The sequence below is a fragment of the Mus caroli genome, unplaced genomic scaffold (genome assembly GCF_978045245.1).
Source record: "Mus caroli unplaced genomic scaffold, Mus_caroli_1 scaffold_13, whole genome shotgun sequence".
Classification (NCBI taxonomy): domain Eukaryota; kingdom Metazoa; phylum Chordata; class Mammalia; order Rodentia; family Muridae; genus Mus; species Mus caroli.
Genome location: NW_028227268.1, coordinates 18,773,798 through 18,786,636, shown reverse-complemented (window position 1 = coordinate 18,786,636; position 12,839 = coordinate 18,773,798). Strand labels below are relative to the sequence as shown.

General features: G+C 49.3%; 1 protein-coding gene across 3 annotated transcripts in view; it reads right to left on the bottom strand.

The window, feature by feature from the left end:
- Positions 1-12,839, bottom strand: part of Arhgap27 (Rho GTPase activating protein 27) — a 31,898-nt gene that overhangs the window by 10,341 nt on the left and 8,718 nt on the right. The window contains exon 1 of one of the 3 annotated variants that reach the window (XM_021176306.3): positions 2,418-2,682. The exons of the other annotated variants lie outside the window; for them this stretch is intronic. Coding sequence (XP_021031965.1) covers positions 2,418-2,474 — 57 coding nt within the window. The 5' untranslated portion in view covers positions 2,475-2,682. Of the gene's footprint in view, positions 1-2,417; positions 2,683-12,839 lie in introns of those variants that run through there. 3 annotated transcript variants of the gene reach the window in all.

The following is a 12,839-nucleotide window of genomic DNA, read 5'->3' as shown; positions in this document are numbered from 1 at the left end:
CAGTCACTCATCCTACAAAGATTACTCTGTTCTGTGGCAGGAACTGTGCCAGGCAGCAGAGAACAAATGGACTGAAGTCCCTGCTTAGTGCGAGTGGCCTCCAGGGCCCGCACGCAGGTGTGGTGCACGCAGGTGTGGTAAGTGCGGCGTGTTAGTGTCGGGCACTGCTGAGAGAGATGGCAAAGCCGGAGGCTGGCGAGAACGTTCAGCAGTTAAAGGCACTTGATGCCAGGCCTAGCAGCCTGAGTTTGAACTCCAGCACCCATTTGGTGGAGGGAGAAGACTGACTGCCCAAGTTACCTTTTTACTTCACACATGGGCACCTGATCAATAAATAAAATATAATGTTTAAAAAATGGAGGCTTGGTGAGACATGGAGGTCTCAGTTTTGCCAAGTTGGCCTGTTCCTGGGATGCAGGGGGCTTGAGCCCACCAATTCCCCTCCGTTACCCCTTTAGGATCCCATGGTGGAGACAGACTTCCACCCACTTCTCCTTTCTCCCTGACCCCAAACCCCATGTGGCATCCTGTGTTTTGGCTGCACCAGGTGCTCCCTGCCTCTCCAGAAGAAGGTCCCCAGCCACTTCCTGGCCTTTCCGGAGGCCTTCCCTTCGCCTGACTTCCTCCTGCCCTTCCTGCTCACTCTGACTTTGCTTCTTGGGGAGCCTCGAGTCACAGGCTCTCTGGAGAGCGATCTAAGCTGCTCATCACTTTGTTCGGGTCCAGTGGCATGCTGCCTTGGAGGCTGGGTGGCTGACCACCTACCTGGCCTCCTTCCTTCCTTCCTTCCTTCCTTCCTTCCTTCCTTCCTTCCTTCCTTCCTTCCTTCCTTCCTTCCTCCCTCTCGCTCTCTCTCTCTCTCTCTCTCTCTCTCTTTCCTTCCATGTATATGTAGTGTGTATATGTATGTATGCGTGCACACATCTATGTGTATGGCCTGATGTTGACACTGCTTCCTTCCTCCACTTAACTCCACATAAATGCCACCTTACATATTGAGGCGAGGTCTCTCCCTTGAAGCCAGAGCTCACTGACTTGGCTAGTCCAGCTAGCCACCTTGCTCTAGAGATCCCGTCTCTGCTTCCCCAGCACTGGGATCACAGGCAGACTTCCATGCCCACCTGGCTTTTACATGGGTATCGGGGATACAAACTCTGGGCGTCATGGTTACACAGTGAGTGCTCTACCCACTGGGCCATCTCCCTAGTCCCTACTGGGCATGCATCTCTTTGTGAGTACGACATAGGACCATGTGCCCAGTGCCACAGGGGCCCCCTTCAGGTGAAACAATGTCCTGAAGCCCATAGCAGATCTTCTCAGACACTGCTTTATAGGCAAGTCAATTCTGTGGCAAATGCCAGAAATAAGCACGGTCACACAGAACAGATTGTGAGAAAGGAATAGCTGGGATGCGGCTTTGAGCCACAGCACTCAGGGGATTTCAAGGGACAGGACAGAAACCATAATGACAGGGGACAGAGAGGACAGATGTGCTTCCTGCGTCACAGTTGGACACACCAGGGCTGTGGCCTTGCCTATTCCAGGCCTGGGGTTGGAAGGGTCCATGGGTGATAGGGCGATGACGACGTGGTACTGGGCTCTTTGGAGCGGGGATTTATGCTTGACAGGCTACAGGAGCTAACAGGGGTCTCGAACATAGGACACGTCAGCAGGTATGGGGGATACTGAAGAAAGAGAGAGAGGTTTAGGTCCCTGGAGTGACAGGGCTAACCCAAGAAGAGACAATGCAGAATCACGAGGTGGGAGCAGGAAGAAGACAGGCTTGCCCCAGAGACACCAACTGCTTGGGATGGAAGAGAGGGACCCTCAAAGAGGCAAGCAGGCAGACCCCATTCCTTGAGGTGGTCTGCAAGCTGCAGCCATGATGATCTTTCAAACTCCAGAGCTCTCTGTGAGCTCCCCACACCCCCAGCCCGGGGGGGGGGGGGCAGGCTAAGGAAGCTCTCCTCTGTTAGCATGGCTGGTTCTGCTGGGTTCTCACTGCTGCTGGGGCTGCAGAGGCTCTTTCAACTGTGCTCTCAGGGGAACATGGCAGGCCCCCACTCTGGAGACCCGCTTGCAGCCATAGCCTAAAAATAGCATCAAGGGCTCCTAAGTTGTAACCTCTGGGTGCAGGAGTGGGGAAGAGGAAGAGGCCTCGCCACTTCAGGTCAGAGAACTGAGCCAAGAGATTCCCCTTCACTTCTTTATGGTCCTGTCCTTCTAAGGACAGACAGGAAAGTTAGCCAGAAAAGGCCTCCGAGAAGAATGTCTCAACACCCCCCTCTTCCCCAACATGCCCTGTTCTGAGCTTTACAATCAGTTCCTAAAAGAGTGAGGCATAGATCCGCTGCGGCTCCAAACCCAGAAGGCCGCCCCTTCAGAGGCTCAGCCTTTCCTGAGCTCTGCTAACTTACCTGTGCCCGCAGGGCCCGGCTCTGCCTTCTGACCAGTTTTGAAATCATATCCACCATCCCGGCCCCCTCTGAGTTGCTGGGATGCAGCCTGGGAAAGCTTAGGGGGGTGGAGCCCGGGACCACAACTCTGGGGTGGCACAGGGCAAGTGGGAAACAAGAAGCTGCCTCGAGATGGCGGGAGGCTGAGACTGCGGCTGGTTTCCTGTCAGGGCTGCGGAAGTGCCTGAGACAAAGTTGCCTGATGGGTGTGGGGTGGCGCAGGTTGGGGGTGTTTTCATGTTTCCTGGACTCCACTGGCTGCCCCCCCCCTGCACCCCTGCCCCTGTGCTCAGTGCTCCGGTGACACGTTGGATTGATCTACATTCCATCCCCAGACGCAGCTTGGAGCAGCCTCTACCAAATCGCTCACGTGTAAGTCATGGGTGTCGTGGAAGATGAGGCTCAGATGGGGACAGGTGGAAAGAAACCCTGAGGAGAGGGCTTCAACCTCGGGCTAGCCTAGTGTACAGAGGCTCAGACACAGACAGTGAGTGGCCGTGGACTCGCCGCAGGTCCAGGAGGGTGTGAAGGGAAAGAGGAAGGCTGTGGAGAGACGTTTCAGATGAGGAAGGGGTTTGGACACATGTGGTATGGGGAAGCTGGTGTCTAGACTCTGCCAGCCAAGAGAACAGAAGGGACAGCGACCACACCACTGTCTTCCCACTCGACCACCTGGCTCTGTCTCCTCCAGACTTGGTTACCAAGGCACATTGGCCCTCTTCCTCCTGGGTGGCCACACACATCCAACCCCATAGACCGTCTCTATATCCAAGTGCGTCTCTAATCTGCTCACCTCCACTGAGGGAAAGGAGGGAGGACAGCAACCCGCTCCTTTCTTCTGATCTCTCCTCCCTTCATCCCCTCACTAAGGTGCACACTCCAATCCCAGCCACACACAGCGGACCCAGCATGCCCTGGGTGAGCAGCTATAGCTGCGTCTCCAAGTCCCTGGGGACCATCTTGTCTGTCCTGTCCCTACCCAAGGTGCCTCCTTCCTGGGCCCTGCTTCTGAGTCTCCAGTTTGTTTCCAGTGTAGACTCTGACCCCTGCCTGCTCTCCCATTGCAAAAACCCCAGAGAGACAGGGCAGGATTAAAACACTCAGTCTGAAGCGCTGTGGCCCTCTGCCCTTTCAGCACCCACGTCTGAGCTCTATCAGCAACCCAATCTCCGGGGTACATGGTCCCCAGTTGGCGGCTCCCGGGAAGCCAGTATTGCTCTGGGTGTACATGCTAGCTCTCAGGCTAACTCACCTTCTCTCCCAGCAAGCTGAGGTGATGACCACAGCTGGTGCCCACAAGCACACCATGCTGAGAACAGGAGGGGGCAGAGCCACCTGCACAGACCAATCACCCCATCTGTCTCACAGACCACCAGCTGCCAATCACCCCCTTTCCCTCTCCAGGCCTCACCTTCAAAACCCTCCAAGGAAGGGGAGGGGGAGGGGACAGTGCAAGGGGAAAATCCTGCCCCCTGGATTGAGAGGCACAATAAAGGCCCCCAAAACATACTGCACAGAACAGCCCGTGCCTGAAATTCCAGCACTCAGGAGACTGGGGCAGGGATGTAAATTGGAAGGTAGCCTGGAATTTGTTCATTGTAGCTTCTTGGCTATTTAGTGAGAATCTATCTCTAAAGAAAAGCAAAAGAGGGGGCTGGTGAGATGGCTCAGTGGGTAAGAGCACCGGACTGCTCTTCCGAAGGTCCGGAGTTCAAATCCCAGCAACCACATGGTGGCTCACAACCATCCGTAACGAGATCTGACTCCCTCTTCTGGAGTGTCTGAAGACAGCTAGAGTGTACTTACATATAATAAATAAATAAAATCTTTAAAAAAAAAAGAAAAGAAAAGCAAAAGAGAAAGAGAGGTGGGAGGGAGGGAAAGAGGGAGAGAGGGAGAGAGGGAGAGAGGGACAGAGGGACAGAGGGAGAGAGGGAGAGAGAGAGAGAGTGCACTCAGCCAGGAACAGGCCTCCATTCACTTTCTAAGCCTGCCCACTCTTTTCCACCAGACTGGGTGGAAAGACAGCAGGAAGGACTGTGCTCTTTATCTCAGTGTTGTCACACAGTGGGTCCCTTTTTATCTCAATGTTGTCACACAGTAGGTTCCTTTTTATGTCAGTGTTGTCACACAGTGGGTCCCTCCCCTACTACACCTTCTGTAGGCCAGTGACTGAGTATCTCTCCACGTCCACCCAGGCCATGGGAAGAGCTACATGCTCACTGCTGTATGAGAGCACAGCCCTGGGCAGAGCACTTCACTACCATCTGGAGTGACTGTGCGGTCCCAGGCAGGTGTCCACCTCAACAGAATCCCGAACACAATAGGTTTGGGGCTGAATTATCTTGATAAACACAGAATGACTATATCCAGAGGTGTGGGGGTCTGGGTAGGCTCTGTTTCAATGAGCACTGGCTGGAATTTCTGGGCCCTAGTTTCTTTGGCTGTATAGCATGGGACTGTCCTCTTCCCCACCCCCAGGGCTGGTTTCTGTGAAAGTACAGCTGGCCTCTGGGTTCCCACACCCACGGGGCCCTGGGGAGAAAGCTGGGTGTGTTTCTGCTTTTCTGATTCTAGGTTTCCAATTGGGCACCCTAAGCACCAGACTCTGCCCCAGCCTCTGGATGACCTCATGGAGCTGCCTGCTGGGCCTCCTCCTCCTGGGTGGGCGAGCTGGGTGCGGCTCCTTTCTGGCACAGACTAGAGGTGCTGGCAGAGAGCCCTGCAGAGCCCATCAAGGAACTTCTGGGCTGCCCAGTGGAGACAAGCTGCAGAGTAAGAAAGTGTGACCAGGGCTGCCTTTTACCCACACACCCCTCAGACTTTTCTCTCATTTCCATGCAGGGCACAGGGACCTTCTGTTCAAGCGAGCTTCCCTAACCTGGGCCTGTAAAGCCTTCACAGGCTATGGAGGCCTCACTTCCAACCTCTGTCCACTCCTCTTTTTTAATCACCCTAGTCCTGATGGTGCTTTATAAACTTGGTTTCTCTACCCTTTGTGTGAGTGTGTGGGTGTGACAGAGAGAAAGAGAAACAGAAAGAAAGACACATACACACAACACAACACACACACAGGTGGGCACGCACACACACACACACAGACAGACATGCACATACACAGAGACAGATAGACATACACAGAGACAGAACACACACACACACACACAGAGAGAGAGAGAGAGAGAGAGAGAGAGAGAGAGAGAGAGAGAGAGAGAGATTCATACACTTCCCTTCCTTCTAAACACTTGACTTATGGGGTTCTGAGGATCAAGCCCAAGGCCTCATGCACTCTTGGCAAGCGTTTTACCAACTGGGTTACATCCCCAGTTTTCTGTGTTGTTTCTGAAGCTCCGGGGTTGAACCAGAGCATTTCTAAAGCTGGGCGAGTGCTCTACCGATGAATGAGCTATGTTCCTAACCAGGTCCGTCTTAAAGCAAAATGGAAAGAGGGGGACTAGGGAAGTGGCTCAGCGGGCAAAGCAAGCATCTGCCGTGCAACCATGAGGACTGCAGTTTACATCTCCAGACCCCAGGGAAGAGCTGGGTGGGTGTGGTGGCTCACCTGTAATCATAGCAAGGGAGCCAAGGACAGGCCTTTCCCAGGTCTGACAAAGAAACAGTAACCTGAGACCCACCTGGAGGTGTCTGACTTCAGCCTAGGGTCTCCACTTGTATGCACACACCTGTGCATCCACATACATGAGACTACAACTATACACCATCCACATACATGAGAATACAACTACATGCCATCCACATACATGAGAATACAACTACATGCCACTCACATACATGAGAACATTACAGACCATCCACATACATGAGAATACAACTACATGCCACTCACATACATGAGAACATTACAGACCATCCACATACATGAGAATACAACTACATGCCACCCACATACATGAGAATTCACCTACACGCACCCATGCAGAAGGAGAAAAGGAAATACAAGGGAGCGGAGCTGGGGTGGAGCTCGGTGGTGGAGTACTTCCCATGTGTGAGATGCTGAGTCCGATCACTCATTCAGCCCTTTGTCCCACTGCTGCAACCCTTTCATTTGCTTGTATTTATTTATTTAAGGACAGTGTCTAGCAATATAGTCCAGGCTGGCCTGACTCACTGTATAGCCCAGATTGGCCTCAAACTCTTGGTGCTGGATAGTTTAGGTCACCTTGACACGCACTAAAGTCACCTGGGAGGAGGGAACCTCAATTAGAAAATACTTTGACCCATGAAGAATACAGTTCTTCATGTTGTGAAGCAGGCTGAGCAAGCCACGAGGAGCAAGCCAGTAAGCAGCACCCCTCCACAGCTTCTGCATGGGCTCCTGCCTCTACGTTCCTGTCCTGACTTCCTTCAAAGATGAGCAGCAATATGGAAGTGTACGCCAAAGAAATCCTTTCCCCTCCACATTGCTTTTGGTGTTTCATCACAGCAATAGAAATGCTGACTAAGACACCCCTGGTCCTCTCCTTGTGAGTCCTGGGATTATACCGTGCCTCACCGCCTTCAAAGCTTTTTAAAACTGTTTCTCACCCTCACTGCTCCCACCACTCAACTTGTTATTTTTCATCTGGAAGCATCTCGTTGAAGCATCTTGTTCTTCCGACTCCCAATCTCTCATGAACAATTTAGTCTGCAGTCTAGGGCTGGGGGTCCTGGGACCAAGGCATATGGTTCATACCCAGATCTTGCTCTCCTTCTGTCTGATTCAAGCAGGGCCAGGCCAGGTGGTTGGCAGGATCTGGCTCAATAAAAGGTTGTGCCTGTGTGCAAGGCTGCCTCAGGAACCCTGGGGCAGCCAGGACCTCTAGCAAGCCTCTAGTACCTAGGAGCCAAATACGTGGTCTCGGTACTGTCTACTCTCCAGGCTGTAAGGCAGGGAACAGGAAGACCTCTGGCTTTGATCATAGAAGCCTGCCCAGCCTGATACCTAAAGGCAGAGACCCTCACTTCTTCCACACTCTGGAATGCCCTTCAGTCCAGCCAAAGGGACTCCTTCAGCTCAGCCAAGGTCTGCTGAAGGGAGACATGCAAAATCTGCTCCACTGACTGATCAGCTCCTAGGAAGAGACAGGAGAGACTATCAAACCAGTTGCTGCTATCAGAAGCCAGCATGGCTGGAGCTGGCAATGTTGCTGGGAAATGGGGATGGGGTGGGGGAGGTAAGGGCACGGCATGCTGGGACAATTCGCTCAATGAAAGGCCAGGGAACAAGGAGCTGCCGTGTAGATAGAAAATTTAAAAAAAAAAAAAAGAAAAACATGTGTGGGAAATCTACCTCTCACTCACTCTGCTCACAGGGATAAACCTTCAAAGGATTAAAGGGTTGGTTTTTTTTAAATTTTTCATTTATTTTTATTTTATGTGTATGTGTGTGTACCTGTGTGAGTTTATGTATACTACATATGTGCAGTGCCCACCAAGGCCAGAAGAGGGTGCCAGCTCTCTCTGGAGCCAGAGTTACAGGTTGCTGTTCTCCACCACGTGGGTGCTGGGAAGTAACCTGTATTTCCCTCCTCCAAGAGCAGCTAGTGCTCTCGACTGCTGAGCCATCTTGCCAGCCCCAGGATTAAAGATAATAAATAAATAAATAAATAAATGCCATAAAAAATAGATACTGACCAGTAGCCAGGCTTGGTGGTTCATTCCTGTCATATAGCACTCAAGAGACTGAGGCAGAGGACTGCCACAAGGTTAAGGCTAGCCTGAGCTACATGATGGGACTCGAGAATAACAATAATTAAATGATAAATAAAAACAACAATTTAAAAAGGCATGATGGTTTACATCCTTGTGTCTTCTAATCTTGGCACTGGAGAGACTGGGGCAGAAATTGATGGGGAAAAAAGGAAAAAGGAGGAGGGGAAGTGGGAGGTGGGGAGGAAAAGGAGGAGAAGGAAAGGGGGAGGGAGAGGGAGAGGAACAGGGAGAGGGAGAGGGAGAGGGAGAAGGAAAGAAGAAGAAGAAGAAGAAGAAGAAGAAGAAGAAGAAGAAGAAGAAGAAGAAGAACAACAACAACAACAACAACAACAACAACAACAACAACAACAACTCCAAAGAAGAAGAAAAGAAAAACTCTGAAAGTTTTAATGCATGCGCACATGTGTACACACCCACACCCACACAGCTGTACATGATGGAGGTTTTGGTTAACAACCACCAACGATAATGATTTTTATGGAGTTGGAGTGGATTTCTTTTTCTTTCATTTCTATTAAGCAAAAACACTCTTATTCCTGAGTAACACTGGCACTATTGGGAAGTGGCAGTGCAGTGCAGTAGTCAGAGCTCCTGGTGGTGCTGTGGCAAACTAATCCAGCACTGGCAGCTGTGTAAGGTTATATATAGCACAGCCGCTGGGTCAACTGTACAGCACATGCATCCGAGCTCCATCATAACCGGGGTTCCCACCTTCTACTGAGAACAGAGACTTTGCTGTGATGGCCAGCAGCCTTGAACACCTGCTTCCCAGGGGCGTGGTGAGCCACACCTTTAATCTCACCACTCGAATGGATCTGCATGGATCTCCTTGAGTTTGAGGCCAGCCTGTTCTACAGAGTGAGTTCCAGGACAGTCAGGGCTACGCAGAGAGAAAAAAAAAAAATCTGTTGACCACATCCCTTGACCACATCAGAAAGTCTTGCCGAGTGACTGACCTGTTTGTCATCTAGGTTTGGTCCAGCACACCCAATGACACCCACAAGACAATGAAATCACCTAACACTGCATCTCTCAGAAGTGTCCCCATGGTAAGTGACACGTGACATGGTATATGCACATAAAATCTTAGCACATTTGTAACAGTTTAACCAAGTCTGTAATAAAGGGGCAGAATTTAAAAGCCACAAAACAAACAACACACTCAATATTTTATTTTATCTTTCGTGGCACTTGGTCTTGAGCCCAAGGCTTCTTGGAGACCAGGCAAGGGCTCTGCCGCTCGGATGAATTCTAGCTCGTTTTTATTTTTAGACTGGGTCTTTTTTTTTTTAAGATTTATTTATTATTTTATGTATGTGAGTAGTACATTGTTGCTGTCTTCAGACACACCAGAAGAGGGAATCAGATCCCATTACAGATGGTTGTGGGCCACCACGTGTTTGCTGGGAATTGAAATCAGGACATTGGAAGAGCAGTCAGTGCTCTTAACCACTGAGCCATCTCTCCAGTCCTAAGTTGCCAATTTACCCTCCAATTTTCAATCCTCCTGCTTCAGTCTCTCAAGTGCAGAGACTGCAAATGGGTACTAACCTGCTGGACTTACATAAATGTGATTAAGGAAAACTTTTCTTTTTAAATTAAGACAGGGTCTTTTGTTTTGGGAAAGGGTCTCATTGCATGGTCTCAAACGCCGAGATCCACCTGCCTCTGCCCTCAGAGTGCTGAGATTAAGGGTGTGCATCGCGCCTGCCCAAGTCCTATTATGTTGTTCAGACTGTTCTCAAGTTCCTGGGTTCAAATGGTCCCCTTGCTTCAGTCTCCAGACTTTTGCAGATACAAGCACATAATACTGTGTTTGGTTTACCAAAAACAAAACAAAACACCCCAAAAAAACAAAACTATAAGACAGGGTTGATTTCCAGCACTGAAAAAAAAAAAGGTTAAAAAGAAAATTTGTGGGGCTGGTGAGATGGCTCAGCAGGTAAGAGCATCGACTGTTCTTCCAAAGGTCCTGAGTTCAAATCCCAGCAATCACATGGTGGCTCACAACCACCCATAATGAGATCTGACACCCTCTTCTGGTGTCTGAAGATAGCTACAGTGTACTTATGTATAACAATAAATAAATCTTAAAAAAAAAAGAAAATTTGTAAAACTAGAAGTAATAAATAGTGGCCGGAGAGATGGTTCAGCAGCGAAGAGCTGCCCTGCTCTTGCAGAGGATCCAGGGTTGGTTCCCATCTCCTCCACACTGAGCAGCTCACAGTTAACTGCATAGAACTCCAGTTGCAGGGCCTCTGACGCCCTCTGCTGGCCTCTGCATGCACATGGTACACATAAACTCACACAGACACACACAGACACACACAGACACACACAGACACACACACACACAGACACACACACAGACACACACATTTTGAAATCTAGAAAGAAAAAAAAAAGAAGTAACAAATCCTAGTGAGATGTGGGGGAAGCAGAATTCCCCTGCAGCCCCAGGGAGTTGTAAAAGGCGGGGCGGACAGTCAGTATGCAAATCAGCCTGAGGCTTCTTCAAAAAGCTGGAAACAGAGCTGCAAATGCTGCAGCCACCTCCCTGTGAGCACACATCCAAAGGAACTGAAGTCAGTATGCTAAGGAGACATCTGCCCTGCCACCATCATTGTAGCTCCATTCACAAAAACCAACATTCAGAATCAACCTAATCCTCCATCAGTGGATGAATAAAGAAGATGCACAGTGGAATACTATGCAGCCAGGATAGTGAGTGGAATACTACGCAGCCAGGATAGAGTGAAATTCTATATAACCACATAAATGTACCTGGGGGGCACCAGGTTAAGTGAAATAAGCCAGGCACGAGACAATGTAGCATGTGTTCTCACTTAAATGTGGGAACCTAAGTGTCAGCTTTGAGGAAATAGAACAGAAAAGGACCGCTGCCAGAGCTTGGAAAGGGTGTGTCCCAGGGGCAGGGAAAGAATGGTGGGTGAGTCTAGGGGCTCAGGTAGATGGAGGAGTGATTTTCAGCGCTAGGGCGCTACTATGCCGGATAGCAAGTAGTTACACATTTAACAATAGCAAGCAGAGAGGATTTTGAATGTTTCCAACACAAATGTGAATGTCTGTGATGATCAATATGCTTTATAATAATCACTATGCTTTTTATACATGGATGGGATCATACAAATATGTATGACTTCTATGTCAATTAAAAATCAAAATATCGGGATGGAGAGATGACATGGCTGTTGAGAGCATTGACTGCTTTTCTAGAGGACCTGGGTTCAATTCCCAGCACCCACAGGGTGACTCACAACTGCCTGCAACTCCAGTTCCAAGGAATCTATCGCCCTCTTCTGGCCACTGTACATGTGTGGTGCACAGACACACACTCAGATAAAACACCAATACACATAAAATAACACATTTTTAAAGGTGAAAAATATGATACGTGACACTGTACACAGGGCTCCAGCTTCCTTTGTATTGGAGACACGGAAGATGAAGTTACCCAATTCCTATTTATACTCGTTTGTGTCTGTGTAATGAAACTAGGAAAGATAAAGAATGTAGGTGGTGATGTGTGGCCAACAGAGGCCAGGCAACGAAGCAGGGAGGGGCCTGTGAGGTTGTTACCACATATATAAATATTAAAATATTATTTTTTAAAAATTCTGCACACAAATTTCCATTAAAAAATTTTAAGACTGTAAGCAGAAGGAAGGGCCAATCAATACAATCAAAACGTGAACTCACAAGCAAGACCTCTCGGGAGAGTCAAATCGCATAAGACTGAACTCACCGAAGGAAAAGATTTTCTTCTCCAGGTTCAAACTTGTGGGCTCAAGTTCAAGTTCAGAAGAAATTCTCCCCAGTGCACAAATACAAAGTGACAGGAACAAAGGAGGAAAGGATAAATGGAGTGGACAGAGGCAGGAGAGCCAGCTCTCCAGTGAAGGAGAGCAAAGGAAAAATCATACGGGGACAGAGTCTAGCAGGTTCCATAAACATCAGAAGGGTTACAGGACTCTCATTTGACTGGGACGCAAGGGCAGAGGCAGAAGCCAGTAATGAAATGGAAAATATGACAGAAGAAAAAGGGAAGCCAGTTACAATGGGGGAAGACCACAAGGCCAACCAAGAAATGCAAAACTTGGCAATAAACTCCAGACACAATAACGCCCAGCAGAGGGAATCAGCTGTTAAATGAAATACGAGCAGAGAGGATGTCCCTGTTAAAAGACAAGCAATTGGCCCTGGTTTATTTTTGTTTTTGAGATGAGTTCTTGGTAAGCTGTCCCAGGTGGCTTTGAACTCATGATTCTCCAGCTTCTGGTCCCCAATGCTGGCATGACAGGTGTTGCCATCACCCCCAGCTCATACGAAATTTCTAAAATGGAAATTTTACAAATCTAGGGGAAATGAATACTTTCCTAATGAAATGTCAAATAGCCAAGATTAACTAGGGAACTAGTAAAAATATCGAAACCGACAGACTACTGATAACGTTGAGGAAAGCTGCTGTAGGAAAGTGCCCTGGTCTGGAAGTTTCTGTGGGAAGAAATTACAGAGTCCTCTAGGACTCCCTGTGACATCAGTTTCTTCTGAAATATTTCTCGCCAATCCAATCCCATCCCTGGAGAGAGACAGCTTTCAAAGTGCTTTCTGTGGCACCTTGGGGACATGTTTGGTACATTTGTTGGTCTG